The sequence below is a fragment of the Curcuma longa genome, chromosome 2, assembly GCF_044706935.1.
Source record: "Curcuma longa cultivar G26 ecotype Majalengka, Jawa Barat chromosome 2, ITB_CL_G26_1.1, whole genome shotgun sequence".
Taxonomy (NCBI): Eukaryota; Viridiplantae; Streptophyta; class Magnoliopsida; order Zingiberales; family Zingiberaceae; genus Curcuma; species Curcuma longa.
In genome coordinates, this window is record NC_133862.1 from 9595078 (window position 1) to 9615014 (window position 19937).

The 19937-nt window shown below is 37.0% G+C and overlaps 3 protein-coding genes across 3 annotated transcripts; 2 read left to right on the forward strand and 1 right to left on the reverse strand.

Moving 5' to 3' along the window:
* The first annotated feature begins 3795 nt into the window (after window positions 1-3795).
* LOC141821955 (protein SMALL AUXIN UP-REGULATED RNA 16-like) lies at window positions 3796-4397 on the forward strand. Its single transcript, XM_074709351.1, has one exon. The coding sequence runs from the start codon at window positions 3839-3841 to the stop codon at window positions 4142-4144; it is 306 nt and encodes a 101-aa protein (XP_074565452.1). The 5' UTR covers window positions 3796-3838; the 3' UTR covers window positions 4145-4397.
* Window positions 4398-11846: 7449 nt separating this feature from the next.
* On the forward strand, window positions 11847-12985 carry LOC141822491 (uncharacterized). Its single transcript, XM_074709940.1, has 3 exons — window positions 11847-12018; window positions 12092-12500; window positions 12569-12985. The coding sequence occupies exons 1-3, from the start codon at window positions 11847-11849 to the stop codon at window positions 12933-12935; spliced, it is 948 nt and encodes a 315-aa protein (XP_074566041.1). The 3' UTR covers window positions 12936-12985.
* A 2878-nt stretch (window positions 12986-15863) lies between these two features.
* LOC141821160 (UDP-rhamnose/UDP-galactose transporter 6-like) lies at window positions 15864-18148 on the reverse strand. The gene is made up of 4 exons (XM_074708541.1): window positions 17969-18148; window positions 17683-17883; window positions 16427-16588; window positions 15864-16310 (listed from the first exon to the last, which is right to left on the reverse strand). Exons 1-4 carry the CDS (start codon window positions 18110-18112, stop codon window positions 15978-15980), a joined length of 840 nt encoding a protein of 279 aa, XP_074564642.1. The 5' UTR covers window positions 18113-18148; the 3' UTR covers window positions 15864-15977.
* Between the last annotated feature and the right edge of the window lie 1789 nt (window positions 18149-19937).

Sequence of the window (19937 nt, forward strand, 5' to 3'; positions counted from 1 at the left end):
ACCAACACCGACCAATTAAGTTTGACAGATGCAGAGCCACAAGCAACCAAACGCTCAAAAATAGAATCTCAGCAATTATACTGCTGCAAAGGTTGGAACCGCCAACCTAGCGGCCCCCCCACCCCGGCCCCACAAGTATGAGGGGGAGTAAATCACAGTGAATGCGGGACTGGTCACAACATGGTGGCCGAAGGCATTTGCACATGGACAGATATTGATGTTATCGCATTTGCTGCCATGGACCTTCGAACCGCCCACCTCATGCTGCAAGCATCCATGTCGTAACCAGCTGACCCTGCCCGTGGGGGCGCAGGGAAGAAACCCAGGGAAGAACGACAACCAAATTTCAGCCCAAGCAGAAATGTACAGGCATGTAATACCATGATTTAAAGAAACAGGTGTAGACAAGCCTTCCTCAAAAATAAATCTAAGCCAAAATTCCCCTAAAAGTCTAGGTCTTCACGCCTACAAGTCAGATCTTGACTAGTCTCTGCCATACAGTCCCCGCTCGACTTCCAAACCCTAAATCCCCGCTCGACTTCCAAACCCTAAATCAGGCAATACCACACATCAAACACTACCAAAAACAGAAATATAAAGAATTAATCGAGTATAATTAAATCAGATCAGATCTAATCCCAGACAAACATCTCCTTCAACACATCACTTCCCTCAAGTACACAAAATTGCAACAACGAGGAGATTGAGGAATCCAAACAATTTGAAGCTAAAAAAAGGAAGGAGAATTAGAAACAAGATGTTTACCGTCGCGTCGATAACTCGGCGCAACAAGTTCCCCTTCTCCAAACCCTAGGGCTGCTTCGATGGAGAGACGGCAGGAAAGGAAGAAGAGGGAAGAACTCGCAAGAGGCGACCACTGCTGTGGATTACTCCAAATCAGAAGAGGAGGAAGAAGAAGCTGGTTTCGATCAGTGGAAATCAAAAGAGGAGAGGAGGTGGAAAAGAAGAGCCTGGAGTGATTCAAAATCAAATGGAGAGATCGAGATGTCTGAATGTCATGTTGCAGAAGTTGAGCTTGGCCGTTGAATTTGAAAGGGACGGAGATAGATTAAGTACCGTTACATGATGGGCTGGTAATTATTGCGATAAGCAAGACATAATGAATACCGTCCTTATCTAACAGGGCAGTAAATTATGTAACGGATTCCGTCCCAAATTACAAAAGCTATCAATCAACGGAGAGGAGAGAAGGGACAAGGGAGAGATCAAATCGAACGACAGTGACGGAGAGAAGCAGAAGTGAAAATTGTCATATAGTTTTTGAGACTTTGTTTGTTAAAAAAAAAAATCTTTAAAAAAGTCATTTATTTTTAAGACTTTGTTTGTGAAAATTATTTTTTAGAGCATACTTGAAAGCTATATAAATTAAGTTGATAGATTATGATATGGTTTTTTTTGTTTAACGTAATGAATATTATAATCAAGTAGAGGAGATAATGTTTTTTAAAAACTGTTATCATCCTCTCACAAAAGTGAATGTATCGGGTGGATAAAAACGAAAACTATGAACTCAAACTTACTTCATTCAACAAGTTGGACATGTATGTCTATTTTCATGAGTTGAACCTCACTATAGTCCATATTACTACCCCACAGATGCAGAAAAACGAGACCCAAATTGTTTTTTTTTAAATATCCAATATGTTATTTGTGTCGTTTCAATATTATTGGATTAAAAAATATGATACAACTAAATAAATCCAAAGAATGCATCTACAACAAAATTTCTATCATATGGCTAAATAGATATCAAAACAATGACAATATGAAAGTGAGTTCAAAGTTAGAATCATTGTGCTTTATTTGTTACCTGAGGAAGTTCCTACGAATTTCTACAGAAGGCCCCATTTCAATGAGAAAGAGAAGAGAATACGAAAGAAAATTTCAAATTCAGCATGCCCAATTCAATAAGGCTTTCTCCTCTTATATCCAAACCCATATGAAAAAAATCATTCATCATAAAATTCATAATCCATTAATATTAACAAATGAATTATTATATTTACACATTCAATCCACGTACAATAACTTAAGTTTTTCCATATAATATATATTAGATTACTTAATAAAATTTATTTTTTAATAATAATTATTATGTGTTATTAATTCATAAATTAATATATATAATGGACGGAGACTTAATCCTTAGATAATAACTTGTTTGGTAAATTGATCGAGCTGGGAGAGAGAACCAACGGTGTTTCTTTCCATAACCCATCACAAGCATATTTGCACGAGAGTCTGTCATCCTCAGCTCCGCAGTGTTTATTTCATCCACGTGCTCACTGCAGGCAAACTGTCGGACGCATCGGATACAACAATGGAAACACAAATCACCATTCAACATCTATCTGACAGTGGATATCATTGCCCTAAAGCCTCCTACGATGAGATAGTTACAATAGAAAGGTGAAATTAATATGAAATGAATTAATGGATTTGTTATTATTGGAATGGATGTTTGGGTCTCGATAATTTGATCAGAGAGAATACGGATCATCTAGTTAATGAGTTCACCTTTCCTCTAGACGATCCGACCCATCCGACTGTGCGTCAACCCTGGAGATGTTCGTCTTATAAATTGCGAAGTGTTAATGTGATCAGTCATAGGACATTCAATACTTAAGTTGGATGAGAATGGAAACTCGCTTCTCACCAGTTAGCACATCCAAAGATGACTTTACCATGTTAACCATTTAATGAAAAGGCACACTATCAATACTTTCTAACATTAATAAAAGGATAAATACGTTTTCAGTTTAACTTTAACTTAATGTTCATATCCTTAGCAAAATGGCTTTATTTTTTCTAAAATGTAATTATGTTACAATTGAGCACCCAAGTACCTAGGCCCAAAACCCATACTCGTCCAAACCTTTCTCTCTGATCACATATTGAAACCTCAGCCCTCCAAGTCATTTTCTTGATTGATCATTGAAATCGACTAAACATAATCTTTGGTTGGATCAGATCACCCTACTTTAACAGCATTTTAACTGATTTCTTATTTATTTGTCAAATATATTTATTTTTTTAACTTAGGCAAATGAAATGAAATATCAAAATATTTAGAACTTCCTTAGGCGACAAGTGGAGGATTTGGTACTCGAAATCTGACAGCAGGTAAGGTAAGAGACTGAACATCAAGAACCCATGAGGAAAAGGCTCTGTTTTGTAGTTTGTATCTTCCATGTGAACTGATAAGATAGATACTACCTCAACTGGAAGACCCACCCAAAAAATCATTCATCAGTAATAACTTTACCTCGCAAGGTTGAGCTGGAGTAGAAGTTAAATATTAAATTTGTAGTTTAAATTATTGGTATTTGTTACATAGAGAATTCCATTCTCATGGAAGGAAAACAATTCAGTGGTATCATTGTTATGGTATTGTAAGTAATCTATAATTTGTACTCAACACTTATCCTCTCAAATTCGGATGCCTTTTAATGTATTCTTGAAAACAAGGATATTTTTAATTTATTTTTTTGCCTACTAATAAACACCGAACTGTGATCAGATGCAGCAAGTAAAAATGTGATAGCAGAGTGATCAGATGTCTGTGAAAATGAGACGGAAGAAGGAAAGGAAAGATAGGACCAAAAAGAAAGGAAAAGATGAATAGGACCACAACTTGTCCTTGGCAAGGACCGGACCTCGTCCTTCCCCACCACATGCTCTTGTTCCTCTCCCGTACTTAACTCTTCCTCTTCTTCTATTCTCTATATACATACTCCATGAACCAACTCCCAGCCAAGCACTCATAAACTAACACCCAGTTTCTTCTTTTTCCTCCCAAGTACCGACCTACCTGATCATGGCGATCCGCCGGTCGAACAAGTTGGGTCAGGCGGCGTCGCTGAAACAGATCCTGAAGAGATGTTCCAGCCTCGGCCGAAAGCAGGAGGAGCAAGTGGTGGACGTGCCGAAGGGGCACTTCGCGGTGTACGTGGGAGAGACGCGGAGCCGTTTCATAGTCCCCATCTCCTTTCTGGCCCACCCGGAGTTCCAGCAGCTGTTGCAGGAGGCGGAGGAAGAGTTTGGCTTCAGCCACCACATGGGCGGCCTCACAATCCCCTGCGAAGAGGTTGTCTTCCGCTCCCTCACCTCCATGCTCCGGTGACAACACAACATTATGCACACCTACCTTGCATGTATTTGATGAACCAATTAATTGGGACTCCAATTGTTTTTTTTCCTCCTTCTGATTGATTTGATGGAGGTGCAGCAGTAGAAGGATGTAGGCGTTTCTGACTGGAACTTAAGCCCAGTGTGGGCTGGATTTGTATGCCGCCTGTTCGAACTCATTCGTTTGCTTGCAAGGAAAGTGGAGGGGGAATCCTTCCTTCCCCTGTTCTTGTTCATATAATCATATTAACTTGGATCGTATATGTATTTTCATGGATGGATGGAATTTGAACCAAAACCAGTAATGCATTGATGGATTTTCAGCCTCGAAAATTTAAACTCAGTGAATTTCTATAATTTGTGGATAAAAGCTAGAGTTGGACACAGGCTCTAACAAAGCATCATTTAAAATAAAAACACCTAAGAATTTTGTACTCTAATCTTGACACCAACTTCAAAGTCTTTAAAAATTGATAGCACCTACCAAACCATATATGCATCATAAACTGTAAGAGACTTTGATTGTTCTTGTGCAAGATCATAAAACTAAATCTCTCACTGGTTATTTACCTTAGATTTAAGTAGATGTATATGTTTCCATATCTCAGTGGAAGAGTCAAGACTTTAATTACGAGGCAATGCAAGAATCTCGTGTTGGAAGAGAAAGAATGTTATGAGTTTTATTTCCAAACTGAATTCGTGGCCACTTTGACGTAGAGAGTTTCTCCTTTTCATCACTAATGGCAAAGAATGTAATTAAACTACTGAATCCGAACAATTCTATAAATACTATTTTACAGTGCTGCAAAAGAGACGAGGCCCTTCTATAATTAACAATCTTATAGAAGTATTAACTGGAACTTGGCTTTACGGATGAAGAAGTTAGAAGTCATCTCAAACTAAGCACACAAGGCCTCTCCCTGCTTAATTATTGGTTCTATATACATCTGCTTTAGCTATTGGAATAGCTACAAATGTAGCGCAGTGGATGAAGAATCAAACGAATCTCAATAAGAGGGAAAACTAAGCAAAGAGAAAGTCCTTATTAATTGCTTTTATAAACTCAACCATAATGAAAAAAAAGAATACCCCAAATAAAAAAAAAAACACACAAGTAATTAAAAAATATAACTGTCCTCTGATTAATTATTAAAAGAGAAAAATATAATAACTTTAAATTACCAAATAATTTGATAACTTACCAAATGATAAAAAAAACAAATTTAAAATTTAATTAAAGCTACATTAATTTAAGTTATTCATCAATTTATGTCTTTAATTAAAATTGCATCAACCTCCAATTATTCTCCGATTTATTTTTTACATTAACTGCTTCAAACTTTTTCCAGCCTCTTTAATTATGTTCTTCCAATAAGATAATTAATCAAGTGAGAGGCCAAGCACTTCACCTCTTTCTAAAGAAATTAATTAGAGATTGGATTTGCTCACAAATAAATTTCTTTAGTGGACCATTTGGTACAACAGTATTGGTGTTCCCAAATTACAACTAAACATTGCTTTTGAATATATTCTATCAAACTAAAAACAAGTGTCATGGGGTCCTCTATCATGTGGCCGTCCATGTATAGTGAAAATTTCTTTCAAGATATTTAACATCCCATTTGTGTACATACACAAAATGTGATATTTCTCTGGTGATTACAAAACAGATGAATTGTCTGTAACGGAATTCTTCTGAGCTTTTAATTGAAGTTATAGGATGTGGAAGTCTACAAAAAAATTAGAAATTGTGATGAGACGAGTAGGCTTACAAACTAGTTAAGTTGAATTAGACTTTGTGCCCCCACAAACTTGTGTGATAATCAAATAAAGTCAGCTTAAAATTAACTAAGCTCTTGAAATAATTATTTAATTTTGGCTTGATTTTTTATTTGAGCTTAAATTTAGTTTGTTTGAATGTTACCTAGTTCTTAATTTGATTTTATTTGATTGTTTAAAATTATTAATTATATTTTTAAACTTATTTAGTTAGTTAGTTAGTGAGTTTGATATTATAAACTTATTTATTTGTTTCGAGAGTTTCTTTGTTCATTATAAGTTTGATATAATGAACATAGTAGCTTTATTCGCATATATTGTTCTTGAACGGTATATAAATTTATTCATTTAATTTAAAGAATTATTTATACTTATTCATTTAATTAACCATATATATATATATATTGTGCCTGAACACAAATTGATTCTTACTAAAGCAAATAATAAATTTGCGCACGAGCCTTTATCATTTATATTATACTTTCTAATTATCTATCTAATTTATAAGTTGAGTCAGTTGTTTGAGTAAAGAATCTTGAAGATGGAATATGACAGTCCTTAGTTGGCATTTAACATACTTAATCTTACCCACCCTTATAATTTTCCTCTTCCGTGTATGTTTTAATCCATTCATACTTTTAAGCCACAGGTTGCATCTTGTTTAAGCTTTTTGCCTAATCAATCTCACTCTCCTTCCGCCTTAGCCCGGGCCATTACACATGTTCTGGTTTTCTTACTAACAATAAATTTAATGAACTTTTTGATACTAAACTGATCTCCAATGTTTTTTTTTTTTTGTTAATGATTAAATCCCAGATAGGTAGATATAATTTGTGATGGAGGAAACCTCTTTGAGTTTAGCACATCACAAGAGCGATCACGTCATAGATGATGAAATTTCAAAGGAAGTTGTGTTAAGCTCCTATCGATCCACAAGGGTTATGCCCTTTTACTCTCTGAGTGTGGGTGCAGTCTTGAAAGCAGACACTTGAAAGCGGATATGAGTATTAGGGAACAACACCAGAGACCATTGCATGGCGATTGGCTGCCATGCAAGAAGGCCAGCCGTGACCATGTGTGAGTGTGAGAGGTGCAACGCAAGCACATTGCGCTCCCTACAAATCTTTTCAAGTGGCTGTAGGGAAAGTAACAAATCTAATTCTGCTCTCCCATACGTCTTCCAATTAGAGATCCCTCTTTCTGCAAATGTCTTAGCTGTCTGGTTCAAGCTCGTGGGCCATTCCATGTCTGGCATTGCATCCAATGTTAGATAGATATTGCCGTTTGGATATTGTAATGTAGAATTGTAGATATTATGAACAAAACTTAATTAGATGCAGATCACATAACATTTAGCTATAACTGCACGGAAAGGTTACATAGGAAAGGAGTTTAAGGTTCAGGACATATTGGGTTAATTAATAAGTGCTGAGTGAATTTCATTTAAGTTTTAAAAATGATTTTTATTTGTGGAGGTGAGACCATGATAAATATATCAAGAAAGATATTATGATTGGAGGCTAGCTATTTTGTATTCTAGAATATCATATTTATATCTACAAGTAGTGGATTCTAACTAACAATGTTAGAGCATCTCCAATTTCATCCATTGATATTAGAGATAGTTAAGTGTAATCTCAATCAATACGATGGAAAATGAGAGAAAAGAATTCTTAAATTTGTAGAGAGAAAAAAATGTTTGTTTGAGGAGAGTTTTCTACTTCTAATTAGACTTTTGTCCAAAATTGTTAAATTCAGCGGAAGGAAAGAAATTTTAATTATTAATGATTGATAAATCCTTATATCAATTTCTATTTGTTAGAAATTTGATTAGAAGGAGGAAGGTTTTTTTTTTTTTTTTTTTGCATTTGTAAACATAGTGATTTTGAAGAATGGATGGCTAGTTATTATGGGGAAACACTACTCTTAATATATATTAGACATAACAAATCACTAGTCTTTCAGATGAGATTAATGGGTACAAAGCATTCTAATGTCAGCATGTCTGTTCGTACCATCTTGACTTTGAGATATGACCTAATTCTGATGTGATATTAGATTAAGAAAGGATATCTTCTTAATATATATAAACGACAAATAAATCATCACGTGTATCCCCATATTGAGCACCCACCCTAACTGCATTTTGACCCGAGGCTAGAGACAAGTATCAATATCAATTCTAGCAGAGGTGTGACGAGGCATAGATATACAACAAGGAGGATCTACGCCCCACCACACGAGGTAACCCGAGGACAGCAGCCATGTGTGAGAGTCTGAAGGGAGAGAGAACCATGGCCTCCAACTACTACTGTGTATGGCCCGTAAAGACCTAGCAATCAAATTTGAAGGGGGCCCCTTGCCTCTTATCTAGCCTTGCATAATTAGCTGGCTTGGCTCATCATGGGGCCAGACAGGTCACATATAACCTGCAAGATCAATCCGAACATAACGCATGCGATGCTGGATACAATATATAATACGTGGGCCATGATCGTTCGCCTTTAATTGAATTCAACTATGCCGATGCTTACTATGTAGCAATTAATCGAATTATATTTTTCCAGCAAGTGCAACCGCATGAAGCAATGCAGTTGTTGCAGAACTTGTATATGTCGGTGGATATATATTACATGCATGCGTTATTGAGACTTGCTGTTTGACCATTTACTCCATTGTTATCCGTCGTAGTTGGATAAAATTTATACAAAGATCTTCACAAAAACAAAAGCATAATAGGAGTTCAGTCCTATAGTATGTATTACAATTTAATTATAATAGTCGATACAGTATAATTGAGGTTTATAATTTAATGTTGTTGTATTAACACAATACAATAGGTGAGTTACAGGCGTAGTAATTTGGTCGGCGAATCTTTCTTATTTTTATTGTAAATTGATATGGTATAAGCATTACAGTTCAGTTTTATAAGACACTACAGGTTAATTGTATTGTAATAGTTACTGTACTTCAATATGTTATACTAAACTATTTGCACGTAACATCCTATAAGATTTTTTTTCATATAAGTTTTGTCCTAGCTAGGCAATTGGTGATGTTCTTCCTCGTAATGATTTCCATAGTTATATATAAACACATACGCGCGGTTTGATTTCTAGTAGGGATTTGAGTTATATTAACCAATATTAGTTAGATGGTGCTGGATCATATCAACACTCGATTCATTAATCCTCTTAATTATGGGGTCACCCATTTTTTGTAGTGATAATGCTCGAACTTATTCATTGTTTATTTAAGACAAATTTGATGACATTAAACATGATGACGGTGAATTCAACCTCCCAATTATTTAATTTTGAGTATGCCCTCCCTTGGAAGAAGAGGAAGAAGCCCCCAAGTAGCAACCCTCCCCGCCCTGGAAGAAGAGGAGGAAGCTGAGGAAGAAGCCCCCCCAAGTAGCAGCCCTCCCCACCCTGGAAGAAGAGAAGGAAGCTGAGGAAGAAGCCCCCCCTTCTCTTTGCTAGAGCTCTTCATTACGTAGGCATACAAGGAGATCAAATCTCACATATGTCCTTTCCTCTTGCTTTCTTTTGTCATTATGTGCAGGGAAAAGGAGTTCAAGGACATCTTCTATTGACAACTTTATAAAGGCTTTATGTGGCCATGTGTCTTGCAATATGCGCAGCTTGTTGAATCCACAAAAAGACAAACAATGAATGCCCATAGTCCATTTGACTAGCATTGCCAAATCAGCCCCAGAGCCGGTCCTGCTGGTAGAAAGGCCCTGGGCGAAATTAAAATTTTTGGGCCCTAATACAATAACCTATTTAATTTTTTGAGTTTAATAAATTATAATTTTCAATTAATAAGAGTTCTAAAATAAAAAAAATTATATGAAATAATATGTTTCAAATAATATTTAAATAAATAATATTATAGTTATGAAATTATAACTATACTTTAAATAATATTTAAATAAATAATAATAATTTTTTCTATTTAAAACGATAACAATACTAATGCCATATTGGTATTTTTGTCATTATCAATTCCTACAAATTCAACTGATTGTTAACATGCTAAAACATTATCTAATTATTCTAGAACAGAGTAATTTTTTTTATATATTTTATGTGAGAATGGGAAACTAAATACATAGCTTTAATGTACTAGCCAGCACAATAAAATTCAATTAATTTTTAATTAGTTGTTGTTATGTTTAAATTATCAATTTTTAAAAATTTAATTATCATTTTTAAAACCATTCTATTATAACAAATTTTTATTTGACATAAAAATACTTTGATCCTTTAAAAAATCAAACAACGATGCTAAAAAACATGCAAAAATGGTATTGATAAAAAAAATTGAAAACAAAGAACTGCAATTCTATGAACAATTTCAATGACCTTCAATATTTTCTATTTTTTATTGATTAGCTAGATCAAATGCTCTTTAAAATTTTCCTAAAAGTTGGATTTACTTGACTTATCGTTCCAACCAAACTCTAATTTCATGGTTGTTTATCTTTTCTGACTTTATTTTGGATTCAAGCTTAAAATAATTGACTTGAAAAATATCGAAAAAAAGGGAACGGCAAGATTTTTTTTTTTCTAGAGGACGAAGACGTCGATGGACTGAGCAAATAGCTCTAATTACTCCTGAAAAATTATCTATAAATACAGGAAAAAAGAGTAATAGATCATCAATCCACAAACATTAATTAATCACTTAGTTTCATCAGTTGATTAGTGCAGAATCATATCAGCTACTACAATGGAAGCCCATCACATCACTACTTTTCCCTTTTCTCCCTTCTTAATTACTCTCTTCCTCTTCTAGTGCCCATCACATCACTACTTTTCCCTTTTCTCCCTTCTTCATCGCTCTCTTCCTCTTCTAGTCTTCTTCCTCTTCATCGCTCTCTTCTAGCTTCCTCTGCAGAAGCTAAGGAAGCCTTCAAAGGTGGCACAAAAGGTGACACCTCTTCCGCCTGGCCCTCCTAAGCTTCCCTTCATCGGAAACATCCATCACTTTGCCCGTGCCAATCCCCACGGCACGCTCCGCCACCTTTCCAAAGTTCATGGGCGTTCAGGTTTTTAGGGCCCTGTTAATTTGGGGGCCCTGGGCGGTCGCCCTGGCTGCCCTGGGCCAGGGCCGGCCCTGATCAGCCCTATGCTTGACTCCTCATTGACTCCTGACTCTTACCTTAGAGAAAGAGCCACGTCATTTATGCACCAGCATCACAAGTCTCCCCCTCTCAAGTCCAATCGAAGAAAGCGTAGTCCGACTGACTGAATTATGTTTAACGATTTAACCGTCTCATTCGCCGTATTAGTACTGAAATGCTGAGCTGCTAAGATTAATATGAATCTTATAACCTGACAGTCTCTGTTTATTCTGCAGACGTTGATTAACCTGGAATATCCAAGTTTTTTTAGTATTATAAATTTTTTCACTCCTGTCGTATTTCATAGTCCACGAGCTTGGATTTTGGACATATTCCTTTCCCTCTAAACTCAAATTTAAGCTCGTGAGCAAGATGAAAAGGCTGATAGCGTTGGGGCATTTATTTGCAGATGTGGAGAATAAAAGGTTTTGTGGTAACAAAAGATGGAAACTAGATCAACTGCATGAAGCTCCATTATATCTAAATGCTCTCCCAACTCCCCACCGCCATTATTTCACAGCTTCAGCCTTCAGCTGCATCTTTTTTCAAATGCCACATTTAATGCCGTCTGTAAGTTCATTGATTCAACACCATTCTTCCTGGTTCCCATTGGTAATAAATTGGAGCAGTTGATTGGTTTGGGAGGTAGGAAACCTCATTTACTCTTCTACATATTTCATTCTTTGTTCCTTCAGTGCACTTACCTTGCTTCCATTTGTTCCTCTGTTATTATACAGATTGAGCCCTAGCTTACTACTCAGTTACTCGTCACTAGTATTGTAGCGATATGGAACGGCTAAAGGATGCCTTCATGCCTCTGTTCCTAACCTGCATCATCTTGTTCTTCACAGAGCAAGATTTCTTGAGATCCGCAAGCGCCACTACATTGGTCACCGGCAGTGTCTACTGTGATCAGTGCAAAGACGGCGAGCGAAGCTTCTTCGACTACCCTCTCTCCGGTGGCTCTTTATTAATTAATGCAATGCATGATAATATATGTATGTTATCGTGATCTTTAAAGTGGCAATGTAGGGGCCACGGTGGCGGTGACGTGCGGGGGCAGCGATGGGGCGGCGACCGTCTACAAGGAGGAGACCAATTGGTATGGTAGCTATTCGGTGTACTTAGATGGAAGCCCCGACCTGGGCGGGTGCTACGCGAGGGTGGTGGGTGGTCCAGCCGTATGTGGTGCGGCGGCTGGGCCAGCGCGTGGACTGACGCTTCTTTTCCGAATGTTTGGCATGGCCATGTACGCGGTTGAGCCTCTACTGTCCGAACCAGCGAAACCCACCGAGGCTTGTCCTAGGGCGGCGACGCTGTGGCCAGTACAGCCTCCGCCACCGCCTCCGCCAGCACCTATTAGATGGGTGCCAACGCCATTGCTTCCTTCTCCTCCTCCGCCAGCGATAACATTCTTCGAGGCATCCGCTTGCCCTTACTAGTACGCTCATGCTCTCTGTTTTCTCGTATCAGTCTTTCTTTCTTTGAGATGGTTGTATACTTCTGCAGTAAATGGACGATGGCGGAGTACCAATGCTACTGGAGGGTGGTGAGCCCCGACACACCAGTGGCCATCGCGTTCGGCCCAGTGGCCGCTGGGCTGTACGGATCGGAGACGACGCTGTGGGAAGCACTGCAGGGACGTAGAGACGTCTACAGAACTCTGCTCCGGGAAGGGACGACCTCCCTCCTCAACTCCTACATCAGCCTCAGTTTTTATTACCCCACGTTGAGCGTGATCGACCTCATGAGTCGAGCGCTACTCAGTTCACGGCAAGAGGTAGTCCTGGCGGCGCTGCGGTTTCGAAGGGCCAACTCCGGCGCTTTTGGCGGTGACTCCGTCGTCGCCTGTAACTTCACCCCGTGCCCCACCTGAAATAGATTACGGTCCTCTTCTTTTGGTTTGCCACTCGATGATATGTCTAATGTAACGTGATATTTTTCTTTACTGAGTTCTTCAATCAAATTGATATGAATATCACTTTACTGAGTGTGCGCTGGAAGTTAGAAGAGTAGCTCTTAAACTGATCATAGATGTCACATTGGAAAACTTGGGGCTAGGACAAGTTCTAAGCTAAGCAGGATAAGCTCGATGAAGATAATCGCCACGAGCATCTACTCCAAGAGTTCAAAGTCAAATAATTGTGGATGATTTCCTACGATTTAGTCAAAACTGTCATGGATGTCATTAAATCCTATATAATATTAAATATAATTTAAAATTCCGAATCATATGCATTATTATCATTTGCCCCCAGATTATTTTTCAAAATTTCAAGTATACAAAGATTGAGTCTCAATTTTGACGAGATATTTTTTTAATTTTCAAATATTTAAAGATTGAGTCTCAATTTTGACGAATCTCTTAATAGGTGATGGACCTAAGAACACTAGACTAATGGTCCATCCATTATGAGTATTTTCTGATAGACTAAATTGATCATTATTAATCAACGTAAACTAAATACTTGGTTCTAACCAAACATATACTAACATGCGTAGAATTTTTAGTATAGATCACATTGCAACAGTCACACTGATTGTATTTGCACAAGACAGTTGATTATGCTTCAGTTGTCTCGATTTGTATATTTTATCAAGACAGTCAAATTGTGTATTTTTTTTGCAGTCCGTTCTTTGTTTGCTTAATTAAATGTCTTATGAATTATGACATTGGTTTCTATTTGGCTTTCCGAACGATACTATCAATTCAGAATCCCTTTGAGACGATCAGATCAATTTTGTGCATAATAAGAAGTGATGGATGCATGAAAGACCACTAAAGGGGAAGATATCGTTATGAAGAAGTAAATTGAGAAACTGTACAGTTGATCACGATGAAGGAAAACATTATCTCAGCTTCATCGAAATTTCAATCTTTGTCCACTTCAACAACTTTGTCCATCATAATCAACTCAATTATGCTCTGGAGATTTAATTTCTCGATCCCGATTGTGCTCAATGTGTACTCATTAGAGGTTGGTAGGACGGTACTCAGATCTGATTAATAAATAAATTCGGTACGTAGACCTTTGGATGTCAGAACATGTCATGTGTTCACTGGCAATCGAAAATGCTTGTTGGGGTAATGCTAATTCGCAGGTCACTTGTCGTGGCTAGCTGTTATCCAGTGACTTTTGCTTCTTAAGGATAAGCTTTCTTAGACATTTCGACAAGAATTAGTGGATAAGCAAGCATATAATAAAAGAATATTGTGATATATTTAATTTTGTTGCCCATTAAAACTTAATTATACGTTTAATTTAGGGCAATTAAAAATTTTGATAGTTAATCATTATATAATTTGTATTTATGTTATTTAATTTAGGTCTGTTAAAAATTTAGATAGATAATAAATAACATTGTCGATAACATTTATTGAAAGAAGATCAATATAGAAAAAATAAATCCAGATCTATGATACATAAAGAACAAAGTACTTAATTTTAACAGTCAAAAATAATTCTACTACAGCCTTAGCTGTTAAAGTTAAGTCAATCTTGTCAAAAGGAAAAAAGAAAAATCTCAATGAAATTTAAGTGTACCACATAGTTTGTACAGTTTGATTGATAACAATACATAAATAAATACTTATCGGGGAGTATAAATATTCTTTCGCATATACAGTTTATTTTTCCAAAGATAGCAAGTGTTAGTAAAACTGTAAAAGTCATAACTTAGCCCGGGCATCGTTGAATTCGTTACTGCATATAGGGATGAGCAAAAATTCAGTTAAACCGAATAAATCGATCAAATCGATCGAATTTAAAAATTTGGTTCGGTTATTTTGAAATTTCTGTTATTTTTCTAAAAAAAATCGGTTAATTCGGTTCGATTTCAGTTTTAAATTTTCTTATTCGGTTAAACTGAATTAACTAAAATAAAAAATAAATTTTAAATTTTTAAATAAATAAATTTATAAATCATTAACTAATTAATAAATTTTTTATAATATTTAAACAATTCGGTTATCTCGGTTAATTCGGTTAAAAATCAAATTATAAGCGTTTTATCTATCGGTTCGGTTTATTCGGTTTTTATTTAAAAATTTTTTCGTCTGGTTCGCTTATTCTTAAAATTTGGCTCGGTTCGATTTTGATTAATTCGGTTCGGTTTGATTCGGTTTTAACCGAATACTCACCCCTAACTGCGGGACAGACTTGCTGAAGTAAATAAGAGTTAAATATCAACGAAATCGGGACAATGCCCTCTCCGTAGTGGTCAACTCTAATTTCCTAATTTACCTCTTTATAGATGGTCATGAGTTCGATCGTGTGAAGCCGCTGGCTGATGAATTTCACAGTAAAAGTTATAACCGAATTTAATATCAATAGTCATGGATAACATCTTTATAAATTGAAAATATCGATAACATTGATTTATTCATGCAAAAGTAGCCATTTTTAATTTCCTTCTTTAATTATATATAATACATAAAAGTTAATAATATTTTTGTAAAAATACTAATAAAATTTAGTACAATCAAATTACTAACTTTCTCCTTAATTAGCTTCAATAGGATAAATAATTTTATTTATGTATTTATCAAATAAATATCTTAAAGCCTAATGAATTTTTAGGATGGTTCCAATTAACTATTATTTGAATTAAAAATTAATATTCATCTAAAGCGATTAACAATAGAATGCCAAATATGATAAAATTTTATAATAACATGGAAAGTTTTTCGTGTTTAATGAAGTTAATAAAGATTAATGATAACTTGAACATACACACAGAACTGCAACCCCCACCAGACATATCCATACTTTAAATGAACCCAGAGTAGTAAGGAGACCTAGAATAAGAAACACCAAAACTTCCATAATTTCACTAAAAGTCGAAACAAAACAATGCTCTTTTACTGTTGCATTCAGTTGGAGGAATATTGGATGAAATAAGAATTCAAGATTGTACGCTAAATCTTGTCGTCGTGCCTTCCTCCTGTTTCTGAGAGCAATCCATGCTTCGGTGACCTGTCAATGGGCAGTGCATAACTTCGGCGCTCTTTTCCCCCTGCTTTTGACGAAGCATTGCCATACCAGATCATACCTACAACTGCTAAGATCATTCCAAAAACTACGTGGAAAGTGAGGCCTTCTTTTCCGAAGAAGAAGAATCCCAAAATTAAGACAAGTATGGTTTTCATGTGCCCAAGAACTTGGAATGACACTGCTGTAAACCTTCCTATGCAAATGAATTGGCTGAGGTTGGTTCCAATAGCAATGGTGCATGACAGGATAATGAAAAACTGCAATAGCAAAGGGGACAACAAAAAAATTAAAAGATCTACCAAGATAATAATACAATAGTACCTCAGTCATTTATATGGGAAATGTAGGTTCAGAAACACCAGCATGTACTTACAACAGTGGTTACACTATAACCAAATGTATCCACCCTTTTTCCTGTCAACAAATAATCCAGAAAAGGGCCCAATAACAACAAGGATGCTGCTTGAGCTGGAGCAGTATGGCCCAGGAGATTGAAAGATCCTAGCGAATATTTCCTTTGAAGGAAATGAACATACTACAAAAGTCAAATGGCAAAAATGTTGAACGTTACTAAAAGCTCAATAGCTACTCGCACAACATATGAGCATCCATATATGTAAATATAAAAATAAGACATGCTGAAGTAACAAGCAAGAGCATAAAATGAACTCATGAACCAAACAAAGATGATGCATCCAGTATCCAGGTCTTGCTACAAAGAACAAAATTTCAGGGCAAGCAAAGAATTATTGCTTTGTTAATGTCAGCTATTGAAAATATCAAAGTATTAACACAAAGGCTATTTAGGATTTTTCAGTGTCTTTTGTCCATTCGGTTCCAATCATTTGTTTTCCAGACAAAAGCTAGCCAATCTAGCTTTATGATTTTCAATCTCAATTAGGGTTTTAGTGTTTGGACATAAATTCTTTGAATGCCCTTTCTCTAATTCAGTTTGACAACATACCCTACAAAATTTGTCAGACTTTCTTTTAACTTGATTGATTTTTGGACCAATAGTGGCAGGTTTTTCTTCCATTCTAAACATGATATAGGGAACTAACCATCTGATCCTTATAAAGCTCATACAACTAATACTAAATTACTTTGTTTATCGTGCAGGTGTCCTCTCCCTTTATTCCTTGGGGACAATTTTTTAGACAGTCCTATGCAGACAAGACTACCTATATTAAGTTAGGTGAGTCCTTACCGCACAAGTATGATGGAAATGATGCAAGTAGCTCAGTACAAGATTAATACAGTAAGACCTTACAGGTATCGGACTGCAGTAAAATGGTAGATTGGCAGTTGTCTTCGTAGACAAGAGGAAAAATATGTTGTCTTCAAGTAGATTCATTCGATCATGATGGCCAATGCATGACGAAGCATCAGCTAAAAGAGTTGTCTTGGAATACTTATGTTTGACATTAAGCGGGATTTGGAACAGTTTTATATGAATGACCATATCCACAACTAGGCAAAGCTGCTATGTACACTAACAACATTAACATACATGCTATTAAGTTGAAGTAATAAAAAACAATGTCAGCAAACATAGATAAGAAAACATTAGATTGCAAGATATCAAGCTAGTCTGAAATGACATTATTCAAATATTATCTAGTTACTCACATATTGTTGTAAAGCAGTACTCCAAACTGCTATAGTAGCAGCAATCATCCCTCTACCATTCACACTGACATCAGTAACCGTACAGATGGCAACACCTATAAGAACCACCAATATGCTGAGCTTTGTTGCCCTGGAGTAACGAATTTTATCAAACACAACTTCCAGAAGACATAGTACTGGGATTATGCACAATTTCGCAATCTGCCATCAATTTACAATGGGATTTACTGTTCCAAAGATATTTACCATAAGACAACATATACATGATCTTCGGAATTGAACAAACCTGATAAAATCCGACGGAATTCCACATCAAACTAACATTCATGCCAACAATTGACAAGTTTGCAAAAAGAACAAATCTTAGAAGTTCAGATAAGGGCAGGCTAGATGGTTGAATATATCCTAGCCACCTAAATAGAATTGTCATGAGTGTAGTTGTAGCAAAATGAAGACCCGTTAAGGTTGTAGCTGCAGTATAGACAAACCCATTCAATAAGATTCAGCAAACAAGATAAAGACATCTCATAATTCATTAAAATTATACAAAATGACAAATTAAATGAAAATAAGAATACGTATATGGAACAGTGTGCCAATATATTAGGTGATATATTAGCAGCAATCATCCCTCTACCATTCACACTGACATCAGTAACCGTACAGATGGCAACACCTATAACAACCACCAATATGCTGAGCTTTGTTGCCCTGGAGTAACGAATTTTATCAAACACAACTTCCAGAAGACATAGTACTGGGATTATGCACAATTTTGCAATCTGCCATCAATTTACAATGGGATTTACTGTTCCAAAGATATTTACCATAAGACAACATATACATGATCTTCTGAATTGAACAAACCTGATAAAATCCGACGGAATTCCACATCAAACTAATCCGACGGAATTCCACACCATAAATGAAAATAAGGATAGGCATATGGAACAGTGTGCCAATATATTAGGTGATATAATTGATTTTTGCCTTAATAATGTATCCTTATAGCAAAACCCAAAACAAAACCAAAGGCACAAACAATATAATAAAATCTATCCCTCTCCACTCATATGTGACTTTATAAGGAGCTAAATGGGCTAAAAAAGAACTATAAGTGATGCCAACCTTGCTATTTTAAGAGAGTCACTTCATTCCTTATCTCATGTACTCACCCTTCCCTGACCAAAACTCAAATCCCAACTCACAGCCGAAACCAACAAACCCCCCCCCCCCCTCTAATCTGTCGATCCAGAAGAAACGTCAGCAAACTGAAGAAATCCAAACACAAAACCTGTAAATAGAATCACAAACTTACCGATGGAATCAAAGGATGGCAAGCGGCGAGGGGTCTCGGCAAACAGCAGTGCGTCAGCTTCTCCTCCATGCAGCGGCGTCACGTGAGACGGCTGCGGCTAGGGCACGGAGGAGAAGGAGAGGGAGACGGCTGCGGCTAAGGCACGGAGGAGAAGGAGAGGGAGACGGCTGCGGCAGTGTATCGGCTTCTCCTCCACGCGACAACGTCGGCTTTCCTCCGGTGAGGCAGGGCGAGCGATGGCTGGGCCGTTGTAGGGGGGAGAGGAGGCGCACCGCTTGCGCGTTCGTGCGGAAGGAGGAGAAGGCGATGGGCGGCCGGTGATTGCGGGGGAAAGGGGAAAAAGGAAGACGCGGAGAGGAGAAATCGCGATCGCTAGAGAAGAAGATCGCGTCGGCAGGAGAGGAGAAGGCGATGGGCGGAAGAAGAGAAGAACCGTACGTGGGTTTCTGGGCCGAAGAAAAGAAAGGAGAAATCGCGATACCCAGCCTCGCGCAGCAGCGAGAATAGAAAAGTGGGGAAACGGAGCAGGGAATTTTTTTTATTTCTTTTAACAGGTTTTTAACAGTATACATCCGCAGCGTAGATACATGCATGCTGTCAAAAATATTTTTAACAGCGCACAATACGCGCTGTCAAAAATAATTTTAACGGCGCACAATGTGCACTGTTAAAAGTATTTTTAACAGCGTATTATTGTTGCATGCTGCGGTTGATAAAAATATAATATTATCCGCAGCGTATTTTATTGGGCGCGCCGTCAAAGCAACTATTAACGGCGCGCCTATGATGTGCGCTGCGGATGATGCGCTGCAGAAAGTCATTTTTGTTGTAGTGCAGGTATGCTTCTTGTCTTATTGTCACTGCTGAGGCCATTGGTGTAGCTAGTGGGGCTTCAGCTTCAATCGGTGTCGCCTCCTTAGCAACGTTTGTAGTAGCA